The 17125-nt window shown below is 41.9% G+C and overlaps 1 protein-coding gene across 4 annotated transcripts; it reads right to left on the bottom strand.

The window, feature by feature from the left end:
- Positions 1–632: 632 nt before the first annotated feature.
- LOC110526630 (tropomyosin alpha-1 chain) lies at positions 633–10311 on the bottom strand. 4 transcript variants are annotated; one of them, XM_090238934.1, is made up of 10 exons: positions 9688–10311; positions 9012–9137; positions 6740–6873; positions 5711–5828; positions 4261–4331; positions 4006–4081; positions 3739–3801; positions 3441–3510; positions 1462–1540; positions 633–995 (listed from the first exon to the last, which is right to left on the bottom strand). In XM_090238934.1, exons 1-10 carry the CDS (start codon positions 9799–9801, stop codon positions 992–994), a joined length of 855 nt encoding a protein of 284 aa, XP_090095060.1. In that variant the 5' UTR covers positions 9802–10311; the 3' UTR covers positions 633–991. The 4 variants fall into 4 exon arrangements, with proteins under 4 accessions (XP_090095060.1, XP_090095062.1, XP_090095061.1 ...); XM_090238936.1 differs by lacking the exons at positions 9012–9137; positions 9688–10311 and adding an exon at positions 7769–8052; XM_090238935.1 differs by lacking the exon at positions 633–995 and having other exon boundaries at positions 1458–1540.
- Between the last annotated feature and the right edge of the window lie 6814 nt (positions 10312–17125).

Below are 17125 nucleotides of genomic sequence, written 5' to 3'. Positions count from 1 at the left end.
GGTTAAGAGAAAATAGAATAGAGAGAACAAAGTGTGTTAGTACAGAAAGATAGTCGTGTCATGCTACAACAGCACACACAACAAATACCATGGTTTTCTACCCTCTGCCTAAATGATCACATCTATATGCAAACTAAGAAATGGCTCCCTCACCTCAATGTGGAGATGGTGTGACTGTGAAATGACTGAATTATATGTTTACAGAACATCCCCAATGTTACACGTCACTATTATATTTTGGCTTTGAACATGAAGCAAAGTGTGACTGTCGGGAATGCTGAGGATGCTGAAACAGGTACATTTTCAGTTTCTGATCAATCCATGTCAATTACTCGGCTGGTTAAAGAAGTTGAAACCATGCTTGAGGTTGGTAGAGAGGTCATGGCCGCAGCCCTCTGCACTTAAACAATCCACTGCCTGAGTGGGGTCAAATCCCTGTCCCACCGCACCTCTACAATCTTTTTTATCTCTCTCTCCCTCTTAATTTCTTGCCTATCCCTGTCAATAAACATCTGTATACTTTAAAAGAATAAGCTCGGTGGATGTGCTTTTGTCCAAATGTAAACACATTTTTTGTTAATACTACTACCATAGTACATAGTGCCAACCAAAATCAAATCAAAAAACATATGTTTGTGAAGAGGAGCTTTCGGTTTTATTCAAAGCTGCTCAGTAATAAATTAAACAGAGAAACATTTAAAGACAGGAAATGAAATAAAGGAAATTAAGAACTACAGATTTGAAGGGTAAGGATGGCTGACATGGATGGATGTAAAGTTTATTTTACAGAAAGCAAAATGAGTCAGGGTTCTGTACAAAAGGTGGTCTATAGGATGACAGCAGCAGCAGAGGCCCAATGTGCGGTGGTAAAGAAGAGATGTGGAGACATAGGGGACAGGATGTTGGGCGATACTGCCACATAGTTGTAGTAGAGAGAGGCCTCTCAACCAGCGGGTGGCGTCTGTGATGGTTGTGAGATGATGTAAACAAGTTAACTGGAAAAGAATGAGAGGAAAAACAAAACGCGTTGGAGGGACAAATTGTAGAAAGGCACGTGACTGATATGACATGCAGGATGGAAACCACAGCACACAGAACAGAAAGCAGAGCCAGGTACTCAAAAAGGGTTGAGAGGTACACTATTCTGGAAGTTCAATTTAGATGTTTCTAAAAGCATGTAATAACTTATTGTACAATGCATGTTAGATTCTATATAGTTTTCTCAGCCTAACAAAAAAGCCACTAGTTAACTAGAAAAGGCAAAAGCTATTTGCTGTTGCATGGCAGAAACGTAAAGTGAGTCAGATTAGTAGGCACTGAAACTAAAATGTGAGTGGAAAAATCCAAACAAATGAAACATAGAAAAAATATGCCACTAGAGGGAGTATACAGTAGAAAAAATTGTGAGTGGGTGGGACCTATGCACAACGCACAAGCAGACACAAGCAGGTGATAGATTACATGGAGGTCATGTCGTTGAGGGCGTGGTCCAGCTCCTCGCTGATGGCCTTGTACTTTAGCTTCTGTGCATACAACTCATCTATTATGGGTGGAGTGGAGGAGGAGAGGTGGAGGAGATGACATCGATGGGGTGATAATGAAGGAGGTTGGGGACAACAACAGAGATGATAGACAGAGCAAAGAAAGGAGGGGAAAAGGTAGGAAAGAACAATGGATTGTCAGAGAACAAATAAATAAAATAGAATGTCAAACCAAAAAAAAGAATAAGGGAGCAATAGGATGTGCACAGGCCACTAATGCCCTGTTCGATTGTTTAGACCAATCAGGAAATGACTAACCGAAACCCTGATGATGAAGGCAGCTTGGTGTTGAAATGTTTGTATCTAATTAATACATATTACATCAGAGTGGTATAGTGTGTCGCTGCTTTCTTTTCCAGAAGGAAATGACAACATGGTCTCCAACCAAATTATATAGAGCTCCATTGTGAATGCTTTGTAATTCCACAGCTACAGTGCCACAGTCACACCAACAGCAGCATGAGACATTTCTTTCCCTGGCCTGCACTAGCCTAACAAATACTGACTGTGGGTCTGCATAATGTCAGCTGTGGCACTGGCCTAGTCTGCCTAGCACAGAACTGACTGTGCAGAATGTAGATGCAGTATCTGATGACACCACAGAGGAGGTGATGAAAGGTTAGACTTCACACAGTACTCTTTTTTAAATTATTCAAGCTCTGACAAGTTGGTTGTTGATCATTGCTAGACAGCCATTTTCAAGTCTTGCCATAGATTTTCAAACCAAAACTGTAACTAGGCCACTCAATGTCATTTTGGTAAGCAACTCCAGTGTATATTTGGCCTTCTGTTTCAGATTATTCTCCTGCTGAAAGGTGAATTTTGTTTATTTTTATCCTAAAAAATCTCCCTAGTCCTTGCAGATGACAAGCATACCCATAACATGATGCAGCCACCACCACGCTTGAAAATATGAAGAGTGGTGCTCAGTGATGTGTTGTATTTGCCCCAAACATAACACTTTGTATTCATGATATAGAGTTAATTTCTTTGTCACATTTTTTGCAGTTTTACTTTAGTGCCTTATTGAAAACAGGATGGATTTTTTGAATATTTTAATTCTGTACAGGCTTCCTTCTTTTCACTCTGTCCTTTAGGTTAGTATTGTGGAGTAACTACAATGTTGTTGATTCATCCTCAGTTTTCTCCCATCATAGCTATTAAACCCTCACTGTTTTAATGTCACCAATGGCCTCATGGTGAAATCCCTGAGCGGTTTCCTTTCTTTCCGGCAACTGAGTTAGGAAGGACGCCTGTATCTTTGTAGTGACTGGGTATATTGATACACCATCCAAAGTGTAATTAATAACTTCACCATGCTCAAAGGGTTATTCAATGCGTGTGTTTTTAGTTTTTTTACCCATCTACCAATTGGTGCCCTTCTTTGCATGAAATTGGAAAACCTCCCTGGTCTTTGTGGTTGAATCTGTGTTTGATATTCACTTCTCGACTGAGGGAACTTACAGGTAATTTTATATGTGGAGTACAGAGATGCATGAGGTAGTCATTCAGAAATAATTTTAAACACTATTCTTGCACACAGAGTGTGCCAATGCAACTTATTATGTGACTTGCTAAGCAAATTTTTACTCCTGAACTTATTTAGGCTTGTCCTAACAAAGGGGTTGAATACTTATTGACTCAAGACATTTCAACGTTTCATTTTTTAATTAATTTGTGAACATTTCTAAAAACATAATTCCTCTGATATTATGGGATATTGTGTGTAAGCCAGTGACAAAATGTTATCAATGTTAAATTCAGGCTGTAACACAATACAACAGGGTGTGAATACTTTGAAGGCACTGTATATGTCCGGTTTTACTATACAACTTACCTCAGATTTTCACATAGAAAATGCTTCACAATATATGAAATGAAAGGAAAAAAGGTCCATACCCTCCAGATCATCAATGGTCTTCTCAAGCTTGGCCACGGACCTCTCAGCGAACTCAGCACGGGTCTCAGCCTGTAGCACAAGAGGCAGACAAGATGTGATGAGTGTCTCCCATCCTCATCATACCAAAACATGTTCCAACATAGATATATAATACAATGTCTAGTGTTCTCCACCCTTTCTATGGTTGCACTTTACAGACGATCTAGTGGTTAAGATGCTAACGCTAATGTCCCACTTTAGCTAATGGTAAAGTGAATGGAAACATTAGCTAATTTGCTAATGCTAAAGAGAACTCACCTCCTTTAGCTTGTCTGTGAGAACCTTGATCTCCTCCTCGTACTTGTCCTCCTTCTGTGAGTACTGTAGTGACATAGTGGAGCGCAGGTCAGAGAGTCATCATCACAGCACTACCGACATGAACTGGTTCAAGGGATAACAGGCAGAAATTAGTGGGCCTACTCAATAGAGTTACCTCCCTTTATCTCTGTGGCTACACTAGCAGGCAATGGGGATATAACCCCTGACTGCAACGACCTGAGAAGAGATACATTTGTCTAAACAGACCTTCTCTGCCTGAGCCTCAAGAGACTTCAGGTTGTTTGTGACCGTCTTCAACTCTTCCTCAAGCTCAGCACATTTGCTGGTGTTTTAGGTATGGTAAGGAGCAGAGGAGGGGTAGGAACGAATGCAATAGGAGGACCGACGGGGGAAAGAAACAAGAGTTATAACAGGGCAATAAGCACACAATAAGAGTAACAGCAGGTTGTCTCCAAAGCAGTAAATTGTGCTGTATTTTGTGGTTGGTTCCAAAGTTTTTACCCTTCAGAGAGCTCAGCACGCTCCTCTGTACGTTCCAGATCACTCTCAATGATGACCAGCTTACGGGCGACCTGTTTTCACCCATAATAGGACAACACATCACTATACCACATTGGTGCACCAAGCAATCAATATGTTATATGTTTAGTTTCATGTACAGGTCTATATGCTGTCTGTTTCCCACACACACACACACACACACACACACACACACACACACACACACACACCTCAGAAGTACAGTGCCTTCAGAAAGTATTCAGACCACTTACATTTTTCCAGAACATTCTGAGACTTGTCCCGAAGCCACTTCTGCGTTGTCTTGGCTGTGTGCTTAGGGTTGTTGTCCTGTTGGAAGGGGAACCTTCGCCCCAGTCTTTGTTCCTGAGCACTCTGGAGCAGGTTTTCATCAAGTATCTCTGTTTACTTTGCTCTGTTCATCTTTTCCTCGATCCTGACTAGTCCCTGCCGCTGAAAAACATCCCCACAGCATGATGCTGCCACCACCATGCTTCACCGTAGGGATGGTGCCAGGTTACCTCCAGATGTGACACTTGGCCTTCAGGCCAAAGAGTTCAATCTTGGTTTCATCAGAGTCTTTAGGTGCCGTTTGGCAAACTCCAAGTGGGCTGTCATGTGCCTTTTACTGAGTGGCTTCCTTCTGGCCACTATCATAAAGGCCTGATTGGTGGAGTGCTGCAGAGATGGTTGTCCTTCTGGAAGGTTCTCCCATCTCCACAGAGGAACTTGAGAGCTCTGTCGGAGTGACCATCAGGTTCTTGGTCACCTCCCTGACCAAGGCCAGTCTCCCCCGATTGCTCAGTTTTGTCGGGTGGCCAGCTCTAGGAAGTGTCTTGGTGGTTCTAAACTTTATCCATTTAAGAATGAAGGAGGTCACAGTGTTCTTGGGGACCGTCAATAATGCAGACATTTTTTTGTACCCTTCCCCAGATCTGTGCCTCGACACAATCCTGTCTCTGAGCTCTACAGACAATTCCTTCGACCTCATGGCTTGATTTTTGTTCTGACATACACTGTCAACTGTGGGACCTTATATAGACAGGTGTGTGCCTTTCTAAATCATGTCCAATCAATTTAATTTACCACAGGTGGACTCCAATCAAGTTGTAGAAACATCTCAAGGATGCTCAATGGAAACAGGATACACCTGAGCTCAATTTCGAGTCTCGTAGCAAAGGGTCTGAATACTTATGTACATAAGGTATTTCTGTTTTCTTATCTTTAATAAATAGATTTTTTAAATAAAAACCCTTTTTGCTTTGTCGTTGTGAGGTATTGTGTGTAGATTGATGAGGATTTATTTTTATTTAATCGATTTTAGAATAAGGCTGTAACGTAACAAAATGAGGAAAAAGTAAAGGGGTCTGAATGCTTTCCGAAGGCACTGTATATCATAAAGTTTCAGCCTAAGGAATGCTAGGAAACTCACCTCCTCGTATTTCCTGTCAGCCTCCTCAGCGATGTGCTTAGCCTCCTTCAGCTGGATCTCCTGCAGCTCCATCTTCTCCTCATCCTTCGATGCTCTGTTTTCAATCACCTTCATGCCTCTGGAGGACAGAATAAACGGAGGGAACATATGTCAGGGATAGGAGGACATTGCATGTTGTCTTGTTTTTTTAAAGAAATAAAATGTTGATCAACTAAAAGGAACAGGAGGACATTAATCTGCAGCCCAACAGTCCACACACTGTGGGGGCCATAACTACATTTGGCACTTGTCTATTGTAACACAATAAATCTGGTACAGTGTGCTTATGCATATTTTACATGAACTCTTCTCAATAAGTGTCCTAGTTAAAGAGATTGAACATGATCTTAAGCACTTACAAATTTGTCACATATTGTACTTATTGGAATTCATAACATACTGTATCATATGAATTGCAGAATATTGTTTAAAAAAAATGCAGGATGTAACATATCATAAGAAATGGATGTCGTTGTACACAATTGTGCACAATTTTCGCTCGGCTTGGCTTCTTCTAAAACTACTGGCTGAAATTATACAATCCCTTTATAATGCATCCTTTACTGAACACTTTTAAGAGTGAAATGATAATATTATTACTGTGGTCATGTGGATTGATGTCATCTATATGGGTTCGGTGTTGATGACTGTGTTTGAGACAGACTGACGGGTCTGATGATGGCTGGGTCTATACTCCTAGAAGAAATGGTTCCAAAAGGGTTCTGCAGCTGTCCCCACAGGATAATCCTTTTTGACTCCTGGTAAAACCCTTTTAGGTTCCATGTAGAACTCTTTTGGGTTCCATGTAGAGGCCTCTGTGGAAAGGGTTCTACATGGAACCCAAAAGGGTTCTACCCGTAAACAAAAGTGGTTATTCACAGGCTTCTCTTATGGTGACAGCTGAAAGAACCATTTTTGGTTCTAGATAGCACCTTTTTTTGTCTACGAGTGTAGTGTATGATACAGAGTCGGAGTCTCTGCTCTGCTCACCTCTCACTCTCATCAGCAGCCTTCTCAGCCTCCTCCAGCTTGGTCAGAGCTGTGGCCAGACGCTCCTGAGCACGATCCAACTCCTCCTCAACCAGTTGGATACGTCTGTTCAGGGAAGCTACATCAGCCTCGGCCTAAGTGAGCACAACATGGGGAAACCACAATGTCAACCTGATGCACACTCAGACAGTCACACTTTCTTGCATAATACAGTATCTGGAGAGATGTGTAATGGAGGAGGTTGGGGGTCATATTTGAACACCTCTGTGGGGGGCTTCTTAACACTATAGGGGATTAAGGTTTAATGTGTGAGAAAGGGATAAGGGCCCAGACCACACTGTATTTTATTTATTTATTTAACTAGGCAAGTTAGTTAAGAACAAATTCTTATTTACAATGACGACCTACCCCAACCAAACCCTAACCCGGACGACGCTGGGCCAATTGTGCGCCGCCCTATGGGACTCCCAATCACGTCCGATTGTGATACAGTCTGGAATGGAATCAGGGTCTGTAGTGACCCCTCTAACACTGAGATGCGGTGCCTTAGACCGCTGCACCACTCCGGAGCCCCTGTACTTTCATGTAAATCTCCAGCATTATATATAACATACTATAGACAGGATTGTATAAAATATACATTTATATAGGCCTCATTTGTATGTTTGGAAAGGCAGTAACCAACATAAACATAATAAGCTGCCAATTATGTAAATGCATGTAGCTACAGGAGGTGTAGAATGATAGTGTATGATCAACTGGAGCATGCTGAAACTGCAGCAGCCTAAGCTAATGTGTTTATTTTGGAGCCTTCCTGCCTGGCACGTTTTACCATTAAATTGATTCTCACTGTCCCATTTCTCCATCCCTTTAGCACATCACATGACAGACAAAATATTGACGTTTTTAGTACCGTAAAATCATATATATTCTGTCTATCGTTCTACCAAGCTGTTGATCAGATTTATACTAATACTGTCATCAGGCAGGCTGCAGACTAATTGTCTTAAATTATTAGCCAGGGCTTACGGATTCTCTCGCATCCCTCTCCAGACCCAGTTGCTTCTGCCGCCTCTCTGCCGACTCTTCTGCACCGTCAGCCTGTTCTTGTAATGCTTTAATTTTCCTTTTTACAGTTTCCAACGAAGTTAGCCCGGCCATTTCGCTTGTTTACTGCCTATTTTCTATTGCCTACGCCTTTTTCTAACGGTTCTCGGGACAGAAACGCGCAACGATGCCGGGATGACAAAATCTGCTCACGACTCTGTTTTTTCCAACAGCTACTGGGGAGGCTGGGATTTGCGCTAAATGACACCGGAAGTAACACATTTCATGAATTGCCTCAAAATATCCAGAAAGATTTTGTTACAGAGGTTTTTATTTATTGTATTATAGTGAGATAATGTGATTATGTCATAATGACTTATTGGCCATTAGCCTATAATGGGATCTCTGCTCAGAGCAGAGTATTTGAAGATATTAATTGTATATAAAAATAAACATCGATTACATAAGGACAAAAGTAACATGATTATCCCAATTCATAATAATGATAGACCTATAGGCTACTTAAAGTATAAATATGTTTGGTACCATTTTTGTTTAATGTTTTTTTTTAAATCATAATTACTATCATAATTTGGTGTTCTTTCTAAACTGACACAATAAGATGCATGTTTCCTATAAGAACAAACGTTTAATTATTGGCGTCCCCTACAACATTCTCAATAAAAGGAGAAGTAAAAGTTTTAATTTGACGACTGGAATATAATGTATGACACCTACAAATCTAAATTAAAATGTATTTAAAATATTCAAAAACTTCCACCAAACTTTTAACTGAAATTCTAAACGGGCCCCCATTTTAACCCAACAGGTTGCGGGGTGCACAGGGTACACTGCCTAAACCTGTAACTTGGCCATATAAAACACAGCTAAATTTACCCTTCTGCTTGCATCTTCGAGGAGGGTGGCACACAAGGCACATTTGTTAGGCCTACAGTTGGTCTACTCAAGTCTTGTTCGGTTTCAGTGAACACGTGGAATATTGCGCATTGCAGGTCGAGTCTAATGAAGACGCAGCTATTAACCATAAACAATTATGTAGGCTATTCCAAACTGAAACAATAAAATAATCCTAACTTATATGTATGATGACTAGGCCTAGAATGAAACATGTTGAGGTTCCATGTTGGCAGACTGTTCGTGGTCCCCCTGAATCCACTCTTAACACTTCGGACAGGTTTATGCCACCGCGCCTCTTCAAACTTACGTCTGTGGCTTTCTTCTCAGCGAGTTCAAGTTTCTCCTGGGCATCCTTAAGAGACTCAGAGTACTTGTCCAACTCATCCTCTGTTCCCTTCAGCTTCTTCTGCAGCGCTACCAGGTCATCCTCAAGCTGATAGTTGGTGGATAATATCATCAGTCAATTGGGGTGTGCCATAAACAGAGTGGACGCACAGCCAGAAACAGTCAAAAAAGGGAAGAAAACAAAAGCCAAGTCATAGAAAAAAGGCAAACACTTACAAATGCTTCATATCATATTCTTTGTCTTTGGACAAGTATTTACATGTAATTTATTCAATCCACCCACAACACTATAGTGGCATACTTTAATCAATAGACTACGCTATTCATGTTTTAGGGTAAAAAAAATATATATAACGCTGATCAAAGAATATTAGTTTATACTAGGCTTAATCCTGCATGATGCAGTATAAATGAATCGGTCAAACAATAAATATTTTCTAAAACTTCCTGGAGTCAAATAATAAAATATTGTCACGCCCCAAAAACAAATATATTCCTAATACGATTAAATACAACAATCAATACTGATCCTCATACTCATCCTCTGAGACGTGATTTAATCCATATCGAGAGAGAGAACGCTCCAAAGCATTCCGTACCCAAATAAGACTGAACCCGATTTCTCTATGGATGCCAACCTGTTTGCTCTTGTCCTCCGCTGCCTTCTTGTCTCCCTCAGCTCCCTCAGCTCTGTCCAGGGCATTCTCCTTGTCGAGTTTAAGCATCTGCATCTTCTTCTTGATGGCGTCCATGACTGCTGTGTTGTTGGGGTGGCCTCACCAACTGACAAAAAACCAACTGAGTTAAAACGCTGAGAAGCTCCGCGCGTCTGAACCACACTGAACGTGAAGCTGGAGTGCAAGCTCGAGCCGACTATAGTTTGTCAAATATGTACTATAGCAGAGGAGTTACTGGATCCCCATGGATACCAAATACTTTTTGGGGAAACGACGCCAGCTGCTATCTTCCGCGGGTCCTGCCTTTTTTATGGCTCTCCTCGGCGATTCGCTGATCCAATACATTTGACCGTTGATAAGACTATATATGGGTTATGGGCGAGAAAGTGGCACCCCCTCAAAGATGTCTGTTCCTTTTTCAAACACTGTGCTGAGACGTAGGCTACAGCCAAGGAAGTCAGTTTGGGGAGTGGGGGTCAGTTTATGCACAAGGAAGTGAAGGTGAACAACAAAAACATGATCTTTGACTGGAATTGCTCATTTCATTCTGGTAGTATAACTTACATTTGCTCAACACAGCAGTTCAAAGAAGGCTTGATAGAGTCATATTTATAGGAATAAATAATGGCATAGTAATCGTTATGTTACCATTCCTCCAAACAAATTCATGTTTAAAATAATTGTCGCCCACACTTAGTTTAGCCATTGACCCCTCTTCATTATGAATCGTGTCTCCACTATGAATCATAACACCTGAGAGATGGGGTCATGTAACTCTGATCTCCAAAGACATAATAAGCAGTTATTAAAGCAGACAAATTTAGTGTAATGTTTAAAAGGGATTGTCCCTGGGAGGGGTGTCATATTATCAATGCTGAAGTGTTCTGTCAGTGATACCACAGAGTAGAGAGAAGAGGAGCACGTCAACAAGTCCCTCAAGATATTGTTCACAGTCTGAAGAAGGGCATCAGATAGTGTTATATTCAACAGTGGCATATCATCGAGCTTATAAGTGCCTTGGAGTTCATTCAAAATGGCCACAGGGTAAGAAACGAGTGCTTTGGCATTTCAGCAATCCCCCTCTTCCTCTGTTACAGCTCACAGGTCCAGGGGAGTCCGTCACAGCTGTCGCACATGAACAGTGGAGGAGGAACCAGAGACCTGTCCAAACACACTGTGATTGGCTGCATGGTATGGACATATACCCTCAAGTTCACTTTGACCTAAATCATTTCTAGGATATATCTTTATGGGGAAGATAATGAAAAAATTATGTCTAGTACTTACATTCATAGTACATTTTACTTTACAGTACTCATACGTACAGAACATTGGCTATGTGTGTGAAAGTTACTGCTGTTGTAGGCCTATACCCCATAAAGGAGAAGAACAGAACAACAACACAAACAATGATGTCTTTATATCACCATATCCTGGGTTGGCTCAGCAACATCTACTTAAACAACATCTTCTTGTCCTCTCTGTTCCTCCCATGTTTTCTTGAGAGGTATTTTTAGGAGTGTCTTGTTTGCACAAGTTGCACCTGTTACATACTGTACATAGGGCTTCAACAAGGGTTCTTCTAAGATCCTCAAAGTTCTTTGAAGAACCTTAGGGTTATTGGCACTGAAAAATGCCCCCAAAAGTTACTTCCAAGAACCTAATAGGAGGTGGGGTTCATCAAGGAACCTCTTTAGTTCCTGGGGGTTCTTGCAGGTGCCTAACTGCCCAACTGAAACATTTTTATTTGAATTTGAGAAAACAGCAACTAAACATCTCTAAGATCTCCTCAATTTAAAGTTTCTCCCTTGTATGATCTAAAATATTGTTTTATGGTGATACTGTCTTTTCATTTTTGTGCAAATGGCTGTGCTTGACACTTTCTCACTTTTAAAAGTATTTCTAAAACAGGAAATGGAAACAATTCAGTGGATGTCAGTCAACGAAGAGGTAAGAATATGTTGAAGGCTATAGCTGCATTGGGTGCAGATGACTGAACTGCCAACTTATTTGTGTGTGTCTGTAGGTATACTGACGAGGAGGCACACAAAGGTATGTACAATTGGTATTGGTTTGTCGCAAGAATGTTATGCAGATCACGTTGGCCCATCGTACCTTCTACACTATGCAATTTTGTTTCCGAGCTGGTCACGGGTGCACCTCAGCCACGCTCAAGGTCCTAAACGATATCATAACCGCCATCGATAAAAGACAGTACTGTGCAGTCGTCTTCATCGACCTGGCCAAGGCTTTCGACTCTGTCAATCACCTCATTCTTATCGGCAGCCTTCGCTTCTCAAATGACTGCCTCGCCTGGTTCACCAACAACTTCTCAGATAGAGTTCAGTGTGTCAAATCGGAGGGCCTGTTGTCCGGACCTCTGTCAGTCTCTATGGGGGTGCCACAGGGATAAATTCTCAGGCCGACTCTTTTCTCTGTATATATCAATGATGTCGCTCTTGCTGCTGGTGATTCTCTGATCCACCTCTACGCAGACGACACCATTCTGTGTACATCCGGCCCTTCTTTGGACACTGTGCTAACAAACCCCCAAACAAGCATCAATGCCATACAACACTCCTTCCAAGGCCTCCAACTGCTTTTAAATGCAAGTAAAACTAAGTGCATGCTCTTCAACCGATTGCTGCCTGCATCTTCCCGCCCAACCAGCATCACTACTCTGGATGGTTCTGACTTAGATTATGTGGTCAACAACAGTTGATGTCAGAAGTTTACATACACCTTAGCCAAATACATTTAAACTCCGTTTTTCACAGGGCCTCCTTGCTCGCATACTATTTTTCAGTTCTGCCCACACATTTTCTATAGGATTGAGGTCAGGGTTTGTGATGGCCAATCCAACACCTTGACTTTGTTGTCCTTAACCATTTTGCCACAACTTTGGAAGTATGCTTGGGGCCATTGTCCATTTGGAAGACCCATTTGCGACCAAGCTTAAAACATCCTGAGTGATGTCTTGAGATGTTGCTTCAATATATCCACATAATTTTCCTCCCTCATGATGCCATCTATTTTGTGAAGAAGCCTTCCCCTTTTTCTTCAAACATAACGATGGTCATTATGGCCAAACAGTTCTATTTTTGTTTCATCAGACCAGAGGAAATTTCTCCAAAAAGTACGATCTTTGTCCCCATGTGCAGTTGCAAACCGTAGTCTGGCTTTTTTGTGGAGGTTTTAGAGCAGTGGCTTCTTCCTTGCAGAGCGGCCTTTCAGGTTATGTCGATATAGGACTCGTTTTACTGTGGATATAGATACTTTTGTACCTGTTTCCTCCAGCATCTTTCCAAGGTCCTTTGCTGTTGTTCTGGGAATGACTTATACTTTTCGCAGCCATGAAGTACGTTCATCTCGAGGAGACAGAATGCATCTCATTCCTGAGAGGTATGACAGCTATGTGGTACCATGGTGTTTATACTTGCGTACTGTTGTTTGTACAGATGAAAGTGGTACCTTCAGGCGTTTGGAAATTGCTCCCAAGGATGAACCCGACTTGTGGAGGTCTACAATTATTTTTCTGAGGTCTTGGCTGATTTCTTTTGATTTTCCCATGATGTTAAGCAAAGAGGCACTGTTTAGGCCTTGAAATACATCCACAGGTACACCTCCAATTGACTCAAATGATGTCAATTAGTCTATCAGAAGCTTCTAAAGCCATGACATAATTTTCTGGAATTTTCGAAGCTGTTTAGAGGCACACTCAACTTAATATATGTAAACTTCTGACCCACTGGCATTGTGATACAATGAATAAGTGAAATAATCTGTCTGTAAATAATTGTTGGAAAAATTACTTGTCATGCACAAAGTAGATGTCCTAACCGACTTGCCAAAACTACAGTTTGTTAACAAGACATTTGTGGAGTGGTTGAAAAACCGAGTTTTAATGACTCCTGAGAGGAAGGAAACCGCTCAGGGATTTTACCAATGGTGACTTTAAAACAGTTACAGAGAAAACTGAGGATTGATCAATAACATTGTAGTTACTCCAAAAAAATATTACAAAAGACCTGTTTGCAACAAGGCACTAAAGTAATACTGCAAAAATGTGGCAAAGCAATTAGCTTTTTGTCCTGAATACAAAGTGTTGTTTGGTGCAAATCCAATAGAACACATTACTGAGTACCACTCTCTATATTTTCAAACATAGTGGCGGCTGCATCATGTTATGGGCATGCTTGTAATCTTTAACGACTGGGGAGTTTTTCAGGATAAAATGTAACAGAATGGAGCTAAGCACAGGACAAATCCTCAAGGAAAAATCCTAGTGGAATCCTAGAATTTTAAAAAGAATAATGTGCAAATGTTGCACAATCCAGATGTGGAAAGCTCTTAGAGACTCACAGCTGTAATCGCTGCCAAAGGTGCTTCAACAAAGTTTTTGACTGAGTGATGTGAATACTTTCATTTAATTTTCAATAAATGTGCAATAATTTCTAAAAACATGTTTTCACTTTGCCATTATGCGGTATTGTGTATAGATGGGTGAGAAAATAAGACTAACATAACAAAATGTGGAATAAGTCAAGGGGTATGAATACTTTCTGAAAGCACTGTATGTACTTTGAAGCAGACTAAAGCATTAGATAAATAGTTTGCAGTGATCACTAATGTTCTCCCTGGGGTGTCTGCCCATCTCATTTTATGGCAGGCAGCTGTCATTCTCTTGTTAGCCTGGGTTTTGTCCAACTGCTGCCAGGCACAGCATGCCGCTCATACACACAGATCAAAGACCACAGACCGCTCATACAGAGATCAGAGAGGCTCAGAGCAGAAGCCATGCTTTCCCAGGACATTTGGGGCTAATGGAGACAGATACTAGACACAGATACACAAACACAGTACCTGGCCAACTCATCATAATGCCTTAAAGTCTAGCCAAGCACCTAGGGCCTCTGAAATCCTGGTCCCAGATTGGTTTGTTCTGTATAGCCAACTCCAAAATAGCTCAGGGACCAGGCTGGGCCAAAACAAAGTACATGGAATTAAAGAGTTAACTTAACTGTGTAAATTATATTTAGGTATTCTTACTGGGGAAGTGCTAAACCCGTTTACTACAGTGGAATTTCATGCCCATGCCTCGCTTCATATTTCAGGTATTCAGTCTCATAAAAATAGATAGAGGGCACTGAAGTATCTGACCCTATGATTCTATGGCCTTCCATTACTGGGAACCTGGGATAATATAAAACTTACTGTATCTCTATCAGTCATGTAATACATGTGCTTCCTTGATGTCTCTAAGCCCCCCATAACAGTATACCCCTCAATCCCACACCACTGGTCTGACAATAGCATTGTGGTGAGTAGAGTATTTCCAAAATTCTCAGGCTTGTGGGAAGTATGTGGTCCTGTAATGCGGTCGTTTGTAACGCGGTCGTGGGTGAGAGTGTCAGTGTAATGGTCTCTGGTAATAACTATGTGAACCCTACAGACCTCTGGCAGTCCTCTTCATTAACCAGGACTTTCTGGTATTTTAATAAAAGCAACACAATGGGTCAGGTGAAAAGGGGCTTGAAATGCAGTAGACATTGTCTACATTCTCAGAGTAGTACAATTCCACAATGGGATCAATAGCTAAATTGTATTTCTTCCAAAGGCCTCCATATGTGCCTGTATTGTAACACATGGGTGCAGAGGTTTTCTTCGAACCCCCGCATTTCACTGTAGTTTAAGAACTTTGAGAAAGGCAGATGATTTCATCTTCACAATGTCAAGACTAGTTGAACAATTCCTGTTCCTTTTTCACATCATGTGGGTACTTCGAAAGACAGAGACCGACACTCTAAACGATTGCTTGACAACAGCTACCCATCTCATTTACAATGTGGTTTGGGCGGCGCAAAACCTTGCTACCTCACCCACCCACAGATAACATCCATGTGTAATGTCTATGTGTAGCTCTGGGTGCAGCATTCAAAAGGGTGACTGCAGTTGGATAGGGAACGTTATGTCATCGGTGTCTCATTTTCCCTCTGTGGCAGCATGTATGCCAAAGAGTTGAGGTTGGAGGGTGGGAGGATTCTAAGAGTCAGCTTGCCTCAGACAAAAGACAACAGTTGATTCAGGAAGTTTTATTGTGACGACATGTGGCACTATACTCTTCAAAAAAAATACCTACACTCTTGTCTTTTACTTCCCAATATGTTCTAACAGAGAAGTTTCCTTTCAAAACTGATTGAAGGGAACACATTGAACCACATATAGCCCAGGCTTCTCACGTGTCAACAAGGCGAGATTTGGGGCCTCCCGGGTGGCGCCAGCTGTGCCATCAGAGTCCCTGGGTTCGCGCCCTGGCTCTGTCGTAACCGGCCGCGACCGGGAGGTCCGTGGGGCGACGCACAATTGGCCTAGCGTCGTCCGGGTTAGGGAGGGCTTGGTCGGTAGGGGTGTTCTTGTCTCATCGCGCACCAGCGGGCGCAGTGCGCGCTAACCAAGGTGGCCAGGTACACGGTGTTTCCTCCGACACATAGGTGCGGCTGGCTTCCGGGTTGGATGCGCGCTGTGTTAAGAAGCAGTGCGGCTTGGTTGGGTTGTGTATCGGAGGACGCATGACTTTCAACCTTCGTCTCTCCCGAGCCCGTACGGGAGTTGTAGCGATGAGACAATATAGTAGCTACTACAACAATTGGATACCACGAAATTGGGGAGAAAAAGGGGTAAACCCCCCCCCCCCAAAAAACAAACAAAAAAAACAAAGCGAGATTTGGACGGGCGGCCCCGCGAGACTTGACCATATAAAGCTTGTAGGCCATTTTACGGGACATCACAATTCCAATTGTAAACCAGTAGATTGTCATACTTCACTGATTTAAAGGATCGGATGGGTGCCATTTTGCTTTCACCTGTCTAGCACCTTGAGATCAGCGATTATAGTTTTGAGATCCACCCTTCCTGCCCAATAATTCTGGGTATTATCCTGCAGAAGGAGGGAGCAGCTGTGCCAGTATAATTCACAAATAACCTCCCTCCCTCAGATTTTAGCGGGCCAGAATTAGTACCTGTCTCAGCTCTAACCAACACCAGCTATATATAGCACAAGGCTCACTGCTGACTCAGAAATACCATCTACCTTCACTGACAGGAGCTGCTTAAAGAGACCCTGCCTGAAAAAGTCACCTCTAGAGCAGTAGGTCTCTTCAAACCACAGGATCATGTTCTGTTATTGCACTAGTAGTGCATGTTTTTATGTGCAGGATGTGATGCTAGGATTTGTGATTATTAAAGCTTTACTACAGTATACAAGTCATTAGTCTGTCACAGGCTTTCACCTCATCTTTAAACAACAACTTCTCGGTCATCTGGGACTTCATTTCCAGCTGGCCTGAACCTGAGAATGTAGATTAGTCTGTCACAGGCTTTCACCTCATCTTTAAACAAC

This window comes from Oncorhynchus mykiss, chromosome 6 (genome assembly GCF_057628025.1).
Source record: "Oncorhynchus mykiss isolate SJ-2025 chromosome 6, ASM5762802v1, whole genome shotgun sequence".
In the NCBI taxonomy this organism is placed as follows: domain Eukaryota; kingdom Metazoa; phylum Chordata; class Actinopteri; order Salmoniformes; family Salmonidae; genus Oncorhynchus; species Oncorhynchus mykiss.
Note: the sequence above shows the minus strand (reverse complement) of the source record. Positions and strands in the feature narration are given on the sequence as shown.